We start from the raw sequence: 21,165 nt of genomic DNA on the forward strand, positions 1-21,165 counted from the left end.
CCTTCATTAGTCATTTTTCTCACCTATCCAGCCCCTTCCCAGTTCCCATTCCAACACTACACAGCCCTCATTTCACCAATGTTCCTAGCCTTTTTACTTCTCTCGTTTTCTTCCCTCCCCCCCCCCCCCCCCCCCCGCTCTCTCTCTCTCTCTCTCTCTCTCTCTCTCTCTCTCTCTCTCTCTCTCTCTCTCTCTCTCTCTCTCTCTTTTCTCCCCCCCCCTCCCCCCTCTGTCTAGCCTCCCAACTGCATGTAGCTGCCCTACCCTCTCTCCCCATCAGCACTTCACTGTGCGTGTGCGTGCGCGTGCACGTGGGCGTGGGCGTGGTCATGGGCATGGGCGTGTGCGTGTGTCATCTATTTGTGACAAGGGCCTTGCTGGCCAAAAGCTTATACTGTGACAGTTCTTTTGTTGTGCTTATTGTGACTCAGCATCTCCACTATATGGCGAGTGACAACTTTCCTTTTCATAATACTGTTACATTCCATCCTGGATTTTCCAGATTTGCTTATTTAAGACTTGTAATATTTGATGGGTGAATGTATAAATACCATTCTAAGTTGGACGACCCTTGTGTAATCCAATTCTGGGGAATGAGTCTGAGCGTAGAGCTATCCTGCAATTAAATGGAGGTTTTCAATTGAGATTTCAATTAGCAAGCAGTCTTCCTCCACTGAAACATGCCACAAACCAATGCCTGGAATTTTCTCATGTGCCTTAAGTTCCCAAAATAATTTATACAATTTCTGTGTGCAGTGTGCCATATTACCAGCCTCTTCATTTCAGTGTATCCAACACAGAGTTAATGTAGGGCCTGCTGTTTTATTCGTAATGTGGCACTTTCAGTGGCATTGTTCAGTTTCCATACACAGGTGATGCAGGTAACACAGATGTCACAACCAATCCAGTTCCGTGCATTATCATCGGAATGTACTGATGTATGTAACTTTCCAACCAAGTCTGGACACACTGAGAATGTCTGTCAGGGCCAAGAACAGTCACGATGTATACTCCTGTCACAGCAACTATTTAAACGTTGGCATCATATCTAAAAAACTACATACCAAATTCAATTAATGCATAATTTTCATTGGTAACCCTCAAAATCATTGTATTAACTATCATAAAGTGTTGCGATGTTTTAACACGAGAGATGTAACAAGTTTTTCTTTGCAGTAAATCTCAAGAGTGAAACAAAAATCATTATTAGTTTGAATTTGGGTGTTTCAGCTGAATGATAGGTGTTTTGATTATGTGCTTCTCATCAAAGAAATTACATGTCAATTAGCAGTCGCACACCTCCTCTTTGCTTCTTGCTTAGTGTCTGCTCCACACATTACACTTGTAATTTACTGTAAGTTATGATAACTACAAGTTAACATGAACAATAATACACTATAATGTGCTACCATGAGTTGAATAAGTTACGTAATCTTGTTTATTACTGTAATAAATTAACATAGCTGAATGGAATATAGCTCACATTTAAATGGCAAGAGATGCCATTTGTTTATGTCGCTAGTTATATGTGCTGGAATGGTTGTTCTGTAACTGGACAGGCTGAAGATGTTTTCATTCAGTCAAATTCTTATAAATAAATGTGTGTTTATTTTACTTATAACTAGTGATTTATTATTTTAAGTCACTTCATCATAAATTTTCCTGTAGTATCGCAAGAAATAGTATTCATTACCATGTCTAGGTTAAAGGTTTTGAGAGAGAGAGAGAGAGAGAGAGAGAGAGAGAGAGAGAGAGAGAGAGAGAGATCAAAACATATTACTAGTCATAGCACTTTATTTTCTTTGGCTGTTATTTCCAGTTGGTGAAAGTCTAGTTTTTCACAAGTTTCTGTTTCGAAAACTCATGTATTTTTGATAATTATTTTGTGAAATCAGTTCATTGTTGTTGACAAAATGTTTCTGTGGTAATAACAGTAGTTTCATCATTTTGGCACTAATGTTGTCTTGTAGCAATTTTGATCAGTACGAATATTTTATAAAATGAGAATTTTTGTTGCTTGGAAGATTATTTTATGCCTTTTCAGCAACAGTTGTAGCTGTAGTCGCTCCAGATGCTTGTGATGTAGCATCTCCATGCTCGTCATCCCCACAGATCAGGAATGGAAGTTTCTCTTTCAAAGCTGCACGATACTTTGGATGACTGTTAAAAATAAAAAATTTTAATAAGAATTATTTGTTTATGCTCAACTGTATAAATGTAAGTTACAGGCATATTGGGCATATGTCAGAGCACATAAAGATCAGACAGAGGTTCAACAGATCCATAATATATTATCAAAATGCAGTAGACAGAGATTCAACAAAATCCATAGCATGTTATCAAAATGCAATTGACAGAAATATGACTGAGTAATGGTTTTGCAGCTTTGGAAAAAGGGGGAGAGGGAGTGGGGGGAGGGGGGGGGGGGCAGATGGAGCCACACTTGTGTGTATTAAAATGATAGAATCCTGTTTTAATGTATACTACTCAGCATTTTCTGTCATTATTTGGTGTTTATATTGACAATATTTGTTGAATTCTGTGGTAAGACTGCTTTGCATAAAATCAAAATGAATACTGTAAATGTACACCTTCCTTTCTTATTGATGATCAAATTATGATTCAGGAAAATTAAGTTTACCTGCAAACATCACTTTGCCGACTGAATAGAGTATCTAAAAATATAATATGAAAATACCAAAACAAAAGGTGAAAGCTGTGACTTTCAAAGGAATCTATATAATTAGACAATAGATATACATTGGTCACAAATTGAAAGCAAGTGTCACAATGTAACTCTATGATGAGGCATGAGTTACATCTGAAATCTCACAATATTTAATATAATCCAAACATTGAAGACCAAAACAAAAAGGAGCATATCACTAAAATTCTGTAAAACAATGGCATTGTCTACAATACCTTACAGGTGTGAAAACTGGGTCCTGCCTCGAAAGACAAAAATTTCAATTTTTGCCTAAGTGAACTTCCAGTTGAAAGCAAAAAGTTGCACTCTACTGAATAAACAAATTAATTAAAATATGAAATTAGAGGTGAATAAACACACAAAAATGCAACAGTATGAACATAAATGAAAACATTTAGAAAGAATGTATGATGAGCTAACTAAAGAAGTCATCTTGTATTGTCCAGTGGGCAACAGAATCCAAAGAGAGAGTGTGTGGAAGTCAGTTCAAGGTGCAAAGCTGGAATAAACAGCTGCCTATTTCCTGAAATGAAGAAGCAGCATGCTCTTTCATAAGCTAAGGATGTTAGTAGCTGATTTTCCTTCCGTGTTACTTTTTCAATTTTGATACACAAGTCAAATAGCAGAAGTTCCAGATCTTTCAAGAAACTGCTTTTAATGAAAATTGGTATTTTATATAATGTACAGAAGCAGGTTGTTGCCTAATGTACTAGTTCAGACAATCCATACTGTTAAAGGTTATCTTTCATTCTGGCATCTACAAAGCCCGTATGGATGGGAAGCTACTGTTATCAATAAACTTAATAGTTAGACAGCTGTGTTCTGTTCAGTTCATGATTTTGTTTTTTGGTATATTGCAGTATGTCGCTCTACTGATAGTGAGTGTATCATTTCATCAAACCACACTCACCACCACTACTCTTGAAACTGTCTTCTTGGGAAAAATAATGAATTAAAAAAAGTGCCTTAAAAACTGCTATTTTGGTTTAGATTTATGCTACATCTCTTATAGTTTGACAGTTTAGTTATATATTCATGAAATTTATGGTTAACCAACAGAAACTCCAGGTATCAACAATGTAGGAAAAGACAATTGCTGCTTACTGTAAAGGAGACATGTTAAATTGCAGACAGGCACAATTAAAAGAACTTACATAAAGCTTTCAGCCACAGCCTTCATTAGCAAAAGAGAAACATGCACACATCAATGTATTGCTGTGTGTTTATGTTGCCCTTTCTGACATTCCTCCAACAGCACTCTTGGTCTATGCCACCCACTCCAAGTATTCACTATCTCCTTGATTAGTGCATTCCACCTGTCTGAGGCACACAACAGCATTTTTGTGCTGTCGGTCACTATTTTGTTTGCATTAATTTGTGTTGTGTGTCAGCAGACTTTTCATGCTGCCTCAGCTTTGTACTTCAGGAGTATTCCACAGCTTTACTGTTAGTGAAAATATCCTCTCCTACATAATTTGCACCAGATTCCTATGGTATATTTTTGAAACCAGGTATTAAGAGACCAAGATAATCTTGAAAAGTGTGTAATTTTGCCTTAATCAGTTTGATTTATGCTTCTGTAATATTCACATAAACTTGAACGAATTCATTCCAAGAAATGGAAGAGAGACCACATGTTTCTTGCTGCCTTCACAATGCTAAGGTTTCAGTTTTAGTTTTATACGCAGGACTGATTGGATTTCATAGCACCCACAGTCATTACCCCTGAATATCCATCTGAATACTTTAACTGAGCCTCAGTTTTTGTTATCTGAGTGAACCCTATGCACCAAAATAATAAAACAAACAAAATAATTTTGACAACTCTATAGAAATCATGTTGATTTATCTATTAACTTACACACAGTTAGAGTATATGACTGCCCTGTAGAACTGATAGCTATTATGAAGAGGAGAGAGAATTATTACTAGATTTTCAATCTGTACAGTTATTGACCATCTCCTTACCACACGCCAAAAAAATGCCTTCCTGATTGCTGTCATTCAGTGCAATGTCTTTTCACTCCGATAATTGTTGTTTCTTATATAAGAGTTTCAGCATGGTCTGTGACACTCTTTTTCACTCCGAATCTAAGGATTCTGCATCGGAGATGCAATATCAAATTTATTATACCTGCTAATATTATTTTACACATAATAGTCCGCAGTTTTAAATTTGGATTAGGAGTACCATTTTAGTGTTGGATGATTCACAGTCCCTTGCAGATCACAACTTAACTGCCACTCTCAGCATTTTAAACAAGAATAATTTAATATTATTTCTTCCATTTTAAAGAAATGTAGCTCAGGATCTTCACATTAACTGTACATTCAGGAGAGGAGTACGCTGGACAAAATTTAATATAAGAGGCAATAAAAAAGATTCTGTTTGAGGGTGTTGCTGCAGTGTATATGCAACATAACGTGACTCCAATGTGGGTTTGTAATCACCAACATGTAGGTAAGGGATTAGTGTCACATTCATGTCTTTCCATTGCACATGTGATATATGCAGAAGTGTGAACTATGGAAATGTTATTACCAAATGTGTTCACACAGGACCAACATACAGTTGTTCTGTTCAACCTGCTGAAGGACAAACACTGGTAGATATCCGTTGGGAAATGAAGAATGTTTATGGGGCAGTGTGCCTGTCAAAAACCTCTGCAACAAGACCTGCTGCTACTATTTCATGAGAATGCATGTCCCCATATTACAAATGTTGTAATGCATAAGTTACACCAACTCATGTGGGAGACATTTGGGCACCTGTCCTATAGTCCATATCTCTCCCCTTGCAGTTAGCATGCCTTCAGTCCTTTAAAAAAGGTCTTGATGGATCAATGATTGCTGTGCAATGAGGACATGCAGCAGGCAATTATGGACTTCTTCATGTAGCAGGACACAGTGTTTTACCCAACAGATACGTTCAACATTGAAATCAGTAGGATGATTGCCTCAACAAGCATGAGAGATTTGCCTGATTGTCATACCAGTTCTGGACTGTATGGGCTCTGAACAGAAACTGTTTTACTGTCCCTTGTATGAGTATTACAGTTACATCATCACAGGCATTGGTAAACCAGTAGTCTTTCACTTTTTATATGCAGACATTGTGGAAATCACAGAGATTACTTTGAGTTGATTCACAATTTGTTCGAAGCGAACACACCAAGCACATTGAAAAGTGCATTAACATCCTCATTATTGCTACTTGTTCTCAATCAAGTAATCATATGTCTCAAATCTCTTCAATCTGTCACAACAACTTCACAAACATGTTTTTACTCAGATATTAAAAGCCCACAGTTGTTTCAGTTCACAGTGTTGCAGCTTGTAGGCAGTCACTAATCCTTGTTCTTCAGCTACATTTCGTATTGAGTAAACCTTGGTCATTTCAGTGTAAAGGTCTTCTTGTATATGTGTGTACTCTGTAAAGACCAACTGTTTGACTTAAAAATATAGATGGATCTAAACTGAACTACATCTAGCTGTTGTTGACTCACTCTATATGTTCTTATTATGAACTGTCAAGGAAATAGCTCACCTTATTCCATATACAATTGGGTTATAGACAGCATTGGCTTTTGCAAATAATGATCCCCAGATTGTTGCCAGAGGACTGATGTTTGCACCCTCAAAGATGCCAGTATAGTTTATTACCAGGTATGGTGTCCAGGCAAAAAACCACAGGGAGATTGTCATTAGAGCAACCTGCAGGTAAAATTATAAAAAAATATATTTATAACATTTGTTTCAAATTTGCATAAATTTGTACAAAGTTTCATAATGCTGAACTGCAAAGAACAGCCAAAATTTAGGCTTTTTTTTTTTTTTTACAGTATCCATATTTTCAACAAAAATTGTGACAAAGGTGGTGTAAATGTTATCTCGACTGCAACTTTTGGCACAGAGCCATCTTATGTAAATGATATTTGCTACAAAATCTTTGCTTGCTTATTTTCACACAGCAGTTTGAATTGTTACACTTACATCAACTAATTTTCTTATCAGGCAATGATTTCTACACGATTTCTGTTTTTCTATTGTTCCATTGTCTGCAGGACACATTACCTTTGCAAGTTTGCATTCTGCACTGGTATTTGATGCATCTGATGATCGTAGTGAAGCTACATTCATCTTCTTGGCCTGCTCTCGCATATTCTTCTCATGGGCAGCTACAGCCTAAAAAAAAGAAATAGTTTTACAATTGAAACTGATTAATGTATATGGTGTCACGAGTGTGCTGAAAAAGAAGTTTGTATATTCAGTAATTTAATATGTGCCTGTTTTTGAATAATTTATATATTTTTGTTACAGAGGTTAGAAATAAGAACTGTATTGTTGTTTCAGATAACGTATTTTATGTGTGTTCAACTTCTATTCCTGTTCTGCTTGGAGATAAGGACACTAATCAATGCTTTACACAGTGAGCAATAAACCATTAAGAGGATCACCAGAAATCGTCAAAGTTGAATCATCATCATCATCATCATCATCATCTTGGACAGTTTCCAGCCACTGGCTGGGTCTGTCGGGAACACAAGCCTCTCCATCGTGTTCTGTCTTTCCACCATTCCCCCTCTTCCATCTTCGTCCAGTTCTCTCCTCTTCTCGTCACACATTCCTTCACTCCCTTCACCCATCTATCTCTTGGTCTTCCCCTGGGCCTCTTCCCCTCCAGTTGCAGATCAAACATCCTCTTTGGAATTCTTCCCTCATCCATTCTCTTCATGTGTCCATACCACTGCAGTCTTGATTTTTCTATCCTGTCCTGTACTGGTTCCTCCTTTAGTCTTTCCCTCACATACACATTTCGCAATCTGTCTCGTCTTGTTACACTCAACCTGCTCCTCTGGAACTTCATTTCACTAGCTTGTATTCTACTTTTGTCGCTTTTGTGCATTACCCATGTCTCACTTCCGTATGCCAATATGGGGACAAAGTAGGTTCGGTATATAATTCCCTTGGATTTCTGTGGCACCTCCTTGCTCCAAATAAGCCCCCTAATGCATTTGAAGAACTGCGCTGCTTTTCTGCACCTTTCATGTATTTCCATTGCATTTCCCCCCTTACTTTCAATCGTGCTTCCCAGGTACTTGAAGTTCTCTACCACTTGTAGTTTTTCCCCTCCACAAGTTATATCCACATTTGGCCTATTCTTCTTCCTTTTTGTGACAATTATTTCACTTTTCTTTGCAGAGAAATGCATTCCATATTGTGCTGCCGTTGCCTCCCATACATCCAACTGCTCTTGCACCTCCTTCTCGCAATTTCCCCATAACATCAGGTCATCGGCAAAAAACACTGCTTTCATTTTATGATCTCTAATTGCATCTGATACTTGCTGTAGGATTTCATCCATAACAATAATAAACAATAAAGGCGAAAGTGCACTTCCCTGTCGCAGCCCATTTTCCAGCTTGAACCATGCAGTACGTTCCCTCCCCACTTTCACACAACTCTCACTTCCCTCATACATTTTTCTGACTTTTCGTGTTATCTCTTCATCTATCCCTTTTGCGTTCGGCACATCCCAGAGCTTGTCCCTATAGATACTGTCATACGCCTTCTCAATATCTAAAAAGGCCATGATTAAGTCCTTCCCGTACTCATAGTGCCTTTCCTGCAGTTGCCTTACCGCAAATATGAGGTCCGTTGTTGATCTTCCCGGTCTGAAATCATACTGCTCCTCTTGCAGTGTACTTTCAATACTGCTTCTTATTCTCTTCTCCAGGATCTTTTCATAGATTTTTCCACAGTGGCATAGCAGGGTGATTCCTCTGTAGTTCTCACATCTCCTTTTATCCCCTTTCTTGAAGATCGGGACTATAATTCCTTTCTTCCAATCCTCAGGAATTCTGTCCTCCTTCCACACCACCCTCAGCACTCTGTATAGCCACTGGGTTCCTACTTCTCCTGCTGCTCGTATCATATCCACTGTTACTTCGTCCCAACCTGGTGCCTTGCCCCCTTTCATCCTCTTTATGGCTTCTTCCACTTCATTCCAAGTTAGATCATCAATTTCCCCACTATTATAATCGTCTGCTGCCTTAGGCTCTCCATTGCTGTTAGTTACTAGTGGATAGGCAGATGATGAGCAGCCTCACAGATGTTAAGGTCATTCCATCTGAGGCCTTAGACAGTGACCATCGGCTGTTGGTAGCCGCCCTGAGAAAGAAAAAAGATAGGAGGGCAATAGACATACATGAGAAAAGGTTGAAGACATGGATGCTGAAAGAGGGTGAACGGAGGACCCAGTACCAGACACTGATCAGGAAGAAGCTGCCAAAGGAAGATCAGAGAACAGTGGAAGAAGAATGGGGAGATTTTAAGAGGGCTCTAGTTGAGGCAGCTGAGACTGTGTGCGGAAGAACTAGCACAAAGAGGAGAAGTAAGGAAACCCCATGGTGGAACAACATATGTAAAGAGGCAGTACTTCGAAAGAACAAAGCCTTCAGAGAATGGTTCCAGACCCGAACAGAGGAAGCTATGGTAAAATATAAGGAAAGCAAGAAAGCGGCACAGACCATAGTAAGGGCGGAGAAGAAGAAGTGGATGGAAAAATGGACAAGAATGTTAGAAGAGGACAGGAAGGGAACAAAAAAGTACTTTACACCATGGTAAGAAATAAAAGGAACGACAGAAGCGAGTGCCTGAGGATCATGGATAATAATGGAAGAATTGTGGAGGAAATGCATGAGCTCAAAAAGATTTGGAAGGAGTACTTTGAAGATCTGTTGAATTCCGTCAAAGTTGAATGATGATGGCAATTAATATTCAGTCAAATAGTGATATTAATAGGACAAAAATTATGTTATGGAGTCCCCACAAGTTGCACAAGGATCATAAATACAGAGTATCAAACCAAAAAATGCCAGACGATCTACTCCAAGAGAGCTTCTGTAAAGATTGGAAGGTAGGAGATGAGATACTGGCAGAAGTAAAGCTGTGAGTACCAGGCGTGGGTCGTGCTTCGGTAGCTCAGATGGTAGAGCACTTGCCCGCGAAAGGCAAAGGTCCCGAGTTCGAGTCTCACTCAGGCACACAGTTTTAATCTGCCAGGAAGTTTCATATCAGCGCACACTCCGCTGCAGAATGAAAATCTCATTCTACTCCAATAATGTGTGCCTGGCTCCTTTACTCTATGCATTGTTAATTTCTGTTTACTGCTTAGGCAAAGTGGAAGTCATAATATCAGATTCTTATTCAGGCTTTGACTTAAGTTTGCTAAAGGAAACCAGACAAGTATCTTTACTGTATGAAGTACACAAGGATTCATCTTTGATTTTCAGAAAGAAATTATCTAATTTGATTCTTGTTACTACATTTTGCTCTATTTTCTTGCTTCTGTCTTTATATGTATGTGCTAGCTCAACATTTAACATTCCCTTCACTATGATAGGTGTACATTGGCTACACTGTTTCCATTCTTTCCTTATGTCGACAGATGCAATAAAATTTTAACAGTCAGTCTTGGCAATGGCATTGGCTCATAAGTGAAGTCCTGAGTGTTATACAGAAATGATATTTACTATAAAACTAGAAATAAAAAAAAAAATATATATATATATAAATATGATCATTCAGTAGGAATAACATGTGTTAAAGTAAATATAATAACTGAGTATGTGATGCAATTTATTTTTAATTTCTTGTATCAGTGCCACTACAAATTATGTTGCATTTACTAATCATTCAGATGTTAGAATAAGGATATGTAAATAATACCAAAGAAAAATAGCTTTGCTTCCCTGCATTTACTCCTTCAGTGGTGATTTCCATAATTAGAGTCAGAATTTAGAAGTAATAGAATACCAGACATGTTTTGGTTTTTACTATTGCATTAGTAGCCCATTCCATGGCACAAGTAGTTTCACATTTGTCTAAAACTCAGACTACTGCAATCTGATTCATTAGTTTGAATACACAGGGCAATTTAAGATATGATAGATACTAAATGCACCATGTAAAAGGTGCTTTAGCTCTCAGAATGGTGTGTGAACAGCTGTCGTAGTAATGTTGAGGTTTTGCTTCAAATGCTGCTGGTATGCATGCGGTGAAAGGGGAGCAAATATAATGTTAATTTGATGTGTGTTGAAACATGAAACTATGTTCAGTGTGTAACTTTAGAAATTTCAGATGTTCATTCTTTGCATAAATATGCATTATATCACTTACCTGTACGATAAAGTAATAGGAGTATATTATAGTGAACAGAGGTGTAAAATAGACAAATACAGAGTATACGAGAATGTAGCTTCTGCTTGTCCATGTTTTTGTCAGATAATCAGTTCCACAGGCTGTCATGTTTCCTTCAGGCACATACCTACAAATATAATTAAGAAAAAAAGAATATTAAAACATACTGTAGATCTCTTTTGTTGTGCACAACAGCTGTATTGTTGCTGTACACATGCTGTGAAAAATATTAGTTAACAAAATTTCCTTGAAAAAACAGTTAAAAGATAATGAAAAAGTTTGAAGAATATTTAACTTCTACACACTAACCATTTCCAGCAAAAACACACAATATGTGGTACATAAAACTGAAAAATCCAGTTGTCTCAAAGCTAGTTTTATTACAGTTGTTAAGAGTCCTCTGGTGGTGAAGCTTTCACAGGTTTCTCTGAATTCACGCAGTGCTTGTGAGTGAAGTATGTTGTATTTAGCCCAATATTCTGCAAGAAATACCACAAGGTAAGTGTCCACATTATCTATACAATTTGCTTGCTGCAGAAACCACCATTACTCCCAACCTTTTGCTTTCCTGGACAATACATTTAGTATATAGTTAGTGTCATTCAAAACTATGACAGGTGTTGCTACATGTCATATTGAGACAGTTTATGATCCAAATAGATAACTTGATGCTAGTCTCAGATCTACACTTGCAGTCTTGCTCATTCGCTATGAGAACCTTTTGACAAATGCTTCACGTGAATCATTCTTAGTATTCCAGTCTCATCTGACTTACGTGATGGACCTAAAGATGTGGAAATTGAATACAGTTCTTTCCTGATCTCCATTTGACAGCTGTACCTACAACTGGCTGTAATCAATACCACATTGATTCGAAAGAGAACTTTGCTGATAGTAATGTGCCACAAATTCATGAGCATCCATACAAAATCAAAAGCTCTTAATTATGTCTAATCTCAAGTTTTACAGAAACAAGTGTGTGGTTGCTGACAAAGGAAATTAGTGATGCGGCTGTGGCTAATGATAGTGCTGCATCTTTTCAATTTTTGAAAATGTAGATGTTCTTTCATGTACTTCATTTATGTTAGTGCACTGCTTCAGTGTTAAATGAAACAATGAAGAAAGCGTGAGCGATCTGTCAACAACCAAGGTAATTCTTGGAAAGTTTAAGAACAGGATTACATATAATAAACAATGTGTCATATTAGCAGTGTAATACTGCCTAGAAGATAATGGACATGCAGTAAAACTGGATTATTCAAGTTATTTCGCCCAACTTCTGTATTCTACTATATCATCTGATATTTGTATTTTGCTGACGTGCTTACCTATTCCACCCAAAGAGTGGGGCCAAAGTCCATCCAATAGCAAAGAACCAGATCAGTGCTATTCTAATGAGAGCTGTTTTAATTGTCATTGGTTTAGCAGATAATCCCTGTAAGAGTTGTTAATTGTCTGTAATTTTTAATGAAAATGTCAGAATATACTTTTACATGCTAGTTATTATTACATTTACCTTCACAATTACATTGTATCTGTCCTGTGCTATCATTGTCATTGTCCATATTGATGCAAAACCAAACAGTGATCCACACATCCCATAAATGTCACACATTAGAGGACCTGTAATAAAGGAAATAGTTAATTTGTGGAGACTAGATAGATTTTGCATATCTGCCCTCTCTAATACAGTGGATATTGTAGTGCCGACGTGAATTTCAGCCATATTCATAAAGTGAAATATCTCCTATAGTTTAAAATTATATGACAGCAATAGCACGGTCTCCAATTCGTATATGTTATAACTGCACACTTTTGACATTACAGTGTGTACACAATACTCTAGCCAGTAAGCAGCACTATGGGATTGTGTCAGAGCTGTTGGTGGTGGCGTTCAGACCAGTATCACATGGAAGGCTATGAGGGATGTTTGTTCGTTGGAGTACTGTATTCATGTTTTACACATACGGGTGGTATGAAAATAAGTGAGAGGCATCTAGTATGTAACCTTCTTGTATTGAAAATCAGACAAGAGTCTTCCACATGTAACATTCCCATCCACAATGTGAGTATCTGTCATCAAGAGTACTAGGTAGTTTCACTTAAGGAGTAAACATAGTCATTAAGGCACTAGACTTGCATGTGAATTGAGTGGACTACAAATCACAGTCTGGTTATCAGATTCAATTTCTCTGTGGCTGTTTTGCTGAAGTACAGTTGCTGCCAATTTTATTATAGTAATATAGCCGATTTTCTCTCATTTCCTTCTCCATTCTGAGCATGCACTCCATTTATATTGAGCTCTTCATCATTGAGACATTAAACTTTTCTCTCTCCCCTCTCTTCTTATACAGTAACTGTTAGAATCTGGAGTAGATTGGATGTCACCAAGCCAAGAAATTCTTCACTTCCACTAATGTCCTGAGTGCCCATCATACTAGTGAAGTATGTGGACCCAGCAGAGAAACAAGTCTAGCACATCAAGAAACCCCTTCTACTTACAAAATTTTGGGAAGTAAATGCCATTCTGCCATGTACCAGAGTATTTGGTAACAATGAAAACTGAGAAGACAGATGTATCAGTTAAGTCTGCTTGTAGTAGGCACATTGTTGCACTATTTGCTATCTGCCATTATCTGACTGTTGATGCTCAGGAATATGCTTTGGTGAGAGAAAAAATTACAAGAATTGAGTGATAATCAACCATTTGGAATTATTCAGTGTCTGATTATGGCTATCATATTATTGAAAAATGTTGTTAACAAATCTACATCTACATAAATGCTCTGCAAGCAATATATGGTAAGTGATGAAGGGTACCCTGTACCACAACTAGTCATTTCCTTTCTTGTTCCAGTAGCGAATAGAGCGAGGAAAAAATGACTGTCAATATGCCTCTGTATGAGTCGTAATTTCTCATATCTTTGTGGTCTTTACGTAAAATGTATGTTGTCCGCAGTAGAATTATTATGCAATCAGCCTCAAATGCCAGTTCTCTAAATTTTCTCAGTGATGTCCCCCAAAAAGACCATCACCTTCATTTGAGGGATTCCCATTTGAGTTTCTGATGCACCTCCATAATACTTGTTTGTTGTTCAGTTACTGATAACAAATCTAGCAGCCTGCCTCTGAAATGATTCAATGTCTTCCCTTAAACCGATCCCAAACACTCAAGCAGTACTCAAGAGTGGGCTTCACTAGTGTCCTATATGCGGTCTCCTTTACATATGAACCACAATTTCCTAAAATTTTTCCGATAAACCAAAGGTGACCTTCCACCTTCCCTAATGTGCTTGTTCCATTTATTATTGCTCTGCAACATTATGCTTTGATATTTAATTGATGTGACTGTCAAGCAGCACACTACTCTGTTGTATTTGAATAGCATAGGATTGTTTTCCTACTCATCTACATTCACTTAATTTTTTCTACATTTAGAGCTAGCTGCCATTCATCACAATAATTAGAAATTTTATCTAAGGCATCTTGTATCCTCCTACAGTCACTCAATGATGATACCTTCCCATAACCTCAGCATCATCAGCAAACAGCTGCAGATTATTGTTCATCCTCTCTGCCAGATGATTCATGTATACGGAAAATAATAGTGGTCCTATCACACTTCCCTGGTGCACTCCTAATGATACCCTTGTCTGATGAACACTTGCCATTGAGGATGACATATTGGGTTCTATTATTTAGAAATATTTGAGATGCTCACATATGTGCGAACCTATTTCATATGCTTGTACTTTTATTAACACCTATAGTCGGGTACCGTGTCAAATGCTTTTCGGAAACCTTATATGGAATTTGCCTGTTACCTTTCATCCATAGCTCACAGAATATAGTGATGAAAGGGCAAGCTGATTTTCGCAAGAGTGCTGCTTTCAGAAACTGTGCTGATTTGTGGACAGAAGCTTTTCCATGTCTAGGCAAATTACTATATTTGAACTGAGAATACGTTCAAGAATTCTACATCAAATTCATGCTAAAGTCTGCAATTTTGCAATCTGTTCTTTTACCCATCATCTGCATTTTTTTCCAGTCATTTGGGACTTCACACTGGGCAATAGATTCACAATAAATGCAAGCTAAGTAAGGGGTCAGTGCCATTGAGTATGCTTTGTAAAACTGAATTGGGGTTCCATCTGGACTTGGTGATATACATGTTTTTGACTCTTTCAGTTGTTCCTCTATACCAGGAATGCCTGTTACTGTGTCCTCTGTACAGAAGTCTGTCTGATGGTCAAATGACTGTATATATGTAAGATTCTCCTGCATGAACCATTTCTTAAATGCAAAGTTTTAAAAAATCAGCTTTCCTTTTGTTGTCTTCTGCTGCCACACCAGACTGGTCAATGAGTTACTGGATATAAGCCTTAGACCCACTTAGCGATTTTATGAAGGACCAGAATTTTCTCAGGTTCTCGGCAAGATCATTTACTGAGGTATGACAGTGGTAGCTGTTGTATGCTTTGTGCATCAGTCTTTTTAAAGATGCCTGAATCTCTGCTAACTTAAGCCTATTAGCATTTTTGCATTCCCTTTAGAACCGAGACTTTGCTTTCTCAGCATTTTCCAAATTTCTTTGCATAACCATTGTGGGATTTTTCCACTTACTGGGAACGTACTTGTCCAGAGCTCAGTTTACAATCTGTATAAACTTTGCCCATAATTCCTGTATGTCCATCATCCTGGAACTAAATAATGTCAATTCATTGTCTAAGTGGGATGCCAACAACTGCTTATTTGCTCTCCCCAGCAGAAATAGTCTCCTAGCCTTCTTGACTAATCTATTACCTTTAATAACCATAGTTACTATGATACCATGATCACTAATCCATCTCTATAATGATGCCATTGATAATGTCAGGTCTGTTTGTAACTCAAAGGTTTAAAATATTTCCATTGCATGTTGGCTGCTGAACTAGCTGCTCAAGACTGTTTTCAGAAAATGTGTTCAAAAGTACTTTGGGAGACAGTCTGTCTGTCTATCCCTTGCAGTGAATCTGTAGATGTCCCAGTCTATAGTCGGTCAGGTAAAATCGCCTCCAACTAATATTTTGTGATCTTCATATTTGCGCACTCCTGATCATAGACTTTCTGTGAATGACTCTAAAACTGTCACAGCGGAATCATAAGGCCAGTAAAAACATCCAACAATTAACTTGATTTCACTTATACATGCTGTACATGATGAGGTAACTTCACTGTTACACTCAAATTTGACCTCAACTAGACAATATTTTTATCATCTGCAATGAACATCCCTCTTCCATGGCATTTGATCTATGTTTTTGATTTATGTTCCATGACTCGCTAAATATTTCAGAGCTTTCTACTTTGGGTTTCAGTCAGCTTTTGGTCTCAAGAATTATTTGAGCACAAGATATTTCCAGGAGGGCTATAAATTCAGGAGCTTTGTTACAATACTCTGACAATTTACTAGTAAAATAATGACAGTCAAAGTGTCTGTACCCTGAACACTGTCTGATTTCTCTGTCCGCATGTCGCATGTTATCTGGCAAATGTTCATCAGAATGCCTCGAACTACCAACTTCCCCCACCCCACACACACACACAAAAGTACCAAGTAGTTGCTTCATTCGTGTAGTGCACCCCTGACCTATCAAGGGGAATCATACAATTCCTCACCTGATAACACAGGACCAGAAATCTGCAGTCAATGTCATCGCAGAACTGATGAAGCCTTTGACTGAGTTCCTATAGTCAGATCCAAATCAAAGGACTCCTATCAGCTATGGGAACAATGTGCAAGGCCTTCACATCTTCTGCCAGCTGTCTATATGAACTGAGGGTGGCCTCAGAACCTGAACGATAGGTGTCAGTGCCGACATAAGCCACAACTTGCAGATAAGTGCACCCCACATGCTTGATAGCTGCAGGAAAGGCCTCCTCCAAGGCCTCAATACCTCATATGAGGCTCCCAGTAGACATATCAAGTGCACATTGGCATTTTTTTCCAGCCCTGAACACTATTTCCCTAAGTGGCCCATAATGTGCTCAATTGTGACATTCTCTGATTGTCAAGCAAGCAATAGCCACACAATAATGCACTGTGTATCTTCCCATAATGGAATACATTGGAACCATTTGAATGTGTGCCACATTTTTTAAAAACCAACAGGCATTCACTAAATCGAAGAATGTAGTGGAATCTAATGGTATGTTTGTTGATGATCACATACACACCACATTTTATTGTAATGCAATTTGTAATCTCATGAGAGAGTTTTTGCAATGGGTTACCTGCATAATAATTGGTGAGATAACACAAGACTACGGAGTGTATTCTAAATTCCTGCCTTACACGAATCCCTCTCAAAGACGTATGAAGAAATGCTTAATCAGTTAGTCAGGTTGATTCTATCCAACTATTAAATGCTTCTCATTCGAGCTCTTTACACAAGTTTACACAATCTTGTAAGTAGTTTACTTTATTGCCTTTTCACTTGTTCATGCTTAGGCACTAACAACTGCGCTATCACACAGCCTAAGGCAAATGTACTGTTTTATGGGGAATCACTTCATTAAGTACTGAAAAGAGAGTATGTGTAATGTGTGGTGGTGGTGCACAGCTTGCTGATTTCTTTTAATGCTGTTACCGTGTCCCCTCCGATACCTTCAGTAGTCACAGTTAGGCAATGAAAATATCTTCAAACAGTAACAGTGGTCTAAAATTATTACGTTAATTTGATTTGAAATACTCTATGAGCACTGATCTGTCGACAAAATAAACTGTGTGTGCATTTCGGACCATATATGCTTCATCTTTAAACGCTAAATTTGTGAATGGTACAGGATGATGTTAATGTAGTCTACTGGAACTATGTTCTCTGTTTCCTATCTCGTTGGACATTTTGTCATGATTGTTCTCCTGTGACAATTTTACAAATGTTTACTAAATATTGGTAAACATTTTTATGCTCGTGTTGAGGACAGTAATAATATTTACAGTTTGAAGTTGTCAGCAGAAGTGGCTGACAAGATACCCACACCATTCAAAATCTTGTACATTTATCTGCTAATTTTTAGCTTTTTATCATATTTACCACATGTATGTTTACAGTTCCAATCATTATGTAAAACACTAAAGTAGTCTTTCTTGGATAAATGTTTACTACTATCATAAATACTGTCCTATTTTATGAACTATCTACTTACCCAGCACCCATGTTTCATAGTAACAGTTTAATACCATTGGTGGTGACATTACAACCATCATGAGAAAATCTGAGAAAGCTAGATTCACCACTAGAAGGTTTGATGGTGTTCTCAGAGATTTGGTTGTTGAAAATATATAGATGACTACACCATTTCCAATCCAAGAAATAACACCAAGAACAGCAATCATGAAGCCAAGAATGCCATGCCAGAGGGGGTTCAGGGGAGGAAACTGGTACCTGTTGATTTGCATTGGATATATTGAAATTTAAAGTAAATTAACACAAAAGATCATCATAAAACCACAGGAAAAATTTCTAGAGTCAAGTTCATGTACTTACCAATGAGCATCCACAAGATGGAGCATATTTGGTGGCACTTTATCCACAACAGTGATGTTGGATGGTCCCTGCCACTGGGCAGCATAGTGTGGTACCAACAATAGGCTTGCTGTCTCCATCTGCATAACAGATAATAATATATTATGTATAACAGTCCATACTACAGACATCAATAGCAGTGGTCCTCAGCTATAGGAGAGAAAGAAAACTTAATATGAAGGTCATTTATATGAATGCAGATTTCACAATGCACTTCCACCAATTATAATATTATCTGTTGATCTGAAAGCATGACATGCAGTTTTTGTCTTTAAGCTTTTCCATCAACTACTCCATTTTTAACAGAACATTTATTCTCTAGATCATTATTTACATACAAAAATCTTTATTGCAGAAATGGTGAACACTGCATTAGTAAAAGATTATTTGAAGCAAAGACATTTAATTACCTTTTTTGAAACTTGAAGAAAACAACCAAGATGGTGCCTACTCAAGTTTCTCAGAGAAGACCCAAGCTACTGGTGGTATACCTGTTGTGTAAAGTGCCACTTAAGACACTCACATTCATGTCAGTGATTTACCCTTATATATTGTACTTCTAAACCTTACAAATGCTGTGATAAAATCCTCTGTTTCATGAAAGGCTTCAGCAATTCCTTCAAGCCAATATGCTGTCATCTATAAAACCAATAAGTGTCAGTCACATGAACAGGATAAACTGTAATGAATTATATGCATTTGACACACAGGCTATTATTTCAGCAACTGTCTCTTACACCAGAGCTAGAAGGGTGGAGCAATAGGATCATTATCATCATTTTGTTAGTACTGTAATAGTGGTATAGTTTTTGTTAGAAAATTTGTGATGAGTGTTGCTGCTTATTAGAGGGTTAAAAGGTAATTAATTAGTTTCTGCATTAACTATTTGATCTATACATACTTCCATTAGACCAGTTATTGAGTCAGTGCGTTTATAAAATGGTAATTGTGCAGTAATAGACAGCTTTAGCATTTTTACAAGTGAAATTTTGTATGGAATGTTTACAACATTGAATGGAAATCTTACTCTCTGTGCCCATGAAAATACTGACATAATTTTGTTGGTATTTGTATAATGCCTTAAATCACTGCTTGTATAGCTGCACAAAATGCCAGACATTCATAATCTGTACCATCTAGTGGCCTCACATTGATGAGGCATTAACCCTTCCATTCCCCTCTTATTCATAAGTAGACTGTTTTGTAAGAAAAGTTTTCAGTATCTTGGAGATTATTATAATGTTTAACTTCTGATATTTTTAAAAAAGAAATATCTTTATAAATTATGGGAATATTTATTTCAATGATTTTGGAGTTTTATTTAATATAAGCATCATATTTTTGTGTGTGTGTGTGTGTGTGTGTGTGTGTGTGTGTGTGTGTGTGTGTGTGTGCTGGGCATGTTGCACAGTGCCATCTGTTTTCTAAGTATTCTTTGTGTGGTAACATCAGAAATATTTACAAAATTACTTACATTTTAACAGAATTTCCTCCATATTGAATACATGAATTTTTGTGATCCCTATGCCATTTCTCAGTTTTTTTGTAAGTTTTCCAGACAAAGTAAGGAATGATAACCTCTTAGACAATCCTTGCAAAACTGTCCATCTGTATTCATTTGCGTTTGTTAACTTCTGTCTCATGCTACAATGCTATGTTTTCTGTCACCTGAAGTCTACTCTCATGCTGTGGTGAAGTCCCATTTCCTTCAGATCTCCAGATTTTGGCTGGAGAAAGGATCAGTAAGTTTCAAAATAATTTTATAATTTTGTGTATAGGAGTTGATCAGCAGTTGCACTAGTGTAATTTCTTAAAAACAGTGTTGCAGAGTAGTTTTACTAGACTTCCAGAGTTAGCAAGCTTTTGAAGAATCTCCCAGACGTTCAACTATGATTCTGAAATTTGCTATCCACAATGCACATTTGTACCGTAAAACATAACTGCTGTATTACAAAATATCCCCATAAAAGCAAGCTGTTATAAAGAATCCTGCAAAGAGATTTTCAAAACTAAGAATCTTCCAACACTGTCATCAATATATGTTTATAAAATGGTTCAACTAATTTTAAAATATAAGCAGTTTAATAGTCTAAATAGAGATTTGCACATTTACAATACTTGGAGAGACCTTGATTATCATCTGGAAAGACATCACAGATAGTGCAGACAACAGGCCCTATTACATGGGGATCAAATTTTATAACAAAGTTCCAAGAAATTTAAAAAGGTCCAGTGGAAGGTACTTTGAAATGATTTTCAAATAGTTTCGTACCAATAAGTATTTTTATTCAGGAATTCCTTTCGGAGGAGTACAATACTTTCATTTGTACAAATAGCATTGGGTTGGGTTCGTAGCATTTTTCCGTAAGTTTAATAAACATAACAGATACATATAACAGAAACTTTAGTTATCAATAATATATTCTCCTTCACTACTTACAACAATCTACCAATGCTCGGGTAACTTATCGATTCCACAGCTGTACAAATCATGTGGTTCTGAGGTGAGAAACTTGTCGAGCCACGTTTGGAGTGCATTTTCATCTGGAAAGAAAATTTCTTGAAGGTTGTTTGATAGAGAGCAGAAAAGCTGAAAATCAGAGGCAAGAGATTAGGTGAATAAGGTAGTTGTGGAATGACTTCCCAACCAAGCCTCCTGTATAGCGTTTTTTGTCAGTCTAGTAGAAT

At 37.3% G+C, this 21,165-nt stretch overlaps 1 protein-coding gene across 1 annotated transcript; it reads right to left on the reverse strand.

Annotated features, from left to right (window-relative positions):
• Nucleotides 1-1,776: 1,776 nt before the first annotated feature.
• LOC124776428 (opsin-1-like) lies at nucleotides 1,777-19,013 on the reverse strand. Its single transcript, XM_047251423.1, has 9 exons — nucleotides 18,888-19,013; nucleotides 18,439-18,557; nucleotides 18,098-18,336; nucleotides 12,426-12,532; nucleotides 12,238-12,344; nucleotides 10,889-11,036; nucleotides 6,782-6,892; nucleotides 6,255-6,421; nucleotides 1,777-2,160 (listed from the first exon to the last, which is right to left on the reverse strand). Exons 2-9 carry the CDS (start codon nucleotides 18,555-18,557, stop codon nucleotides 2,031-2,033), a joined length of 1,128 nt encoding a protein of 375 aa, XP_047107379.1. The 5' UTR covers nucleotides 18,888-19,013; the 3' UTR covers nucleotides 1,777-2,030.
• Nucleotides 19,014-21,165: the final 2,152 nt, after the last annotated feature.

Source organism: Schistocerca piceifrons, chromosome 2, assembly GCF_021461385.2.
Source record: "Schistocerca piceifrons isolate TAMUIC-IGC-003096 chromosome 2, iqSchPice1.1, whole genome shotgun sequence".
NCBI classification, from domain to species: Eukaryota; Metazoa; Arthropoda; class Insecta; order Orthoptera; family Acrididae; genus Schistocerca; species Schistocerca piceifrons.

Coding starts and splice junctions, on each gene's coding strand:
- LOC124776428 (XM_047251423.1), bottom strand. CDS start 18,557: ATGGAGACAGCAAGCCTATTGTTGGTACCACACTATGCTGCCCAGTGG. Junction 12,345..12,425: donor GATACAATGTAATTGTGAAG/GTAAATGTAATA, acceptor CAACTCTTACAG/GGATTATCTGCTAAACCAAT. Junction 6,893..10,888: donor CCTATTACTTTATCGTACAG/GTAAGTGATATA, acceptor TCTTTTTTTTAG/GCTGTAGCTGCCCATGAGAA.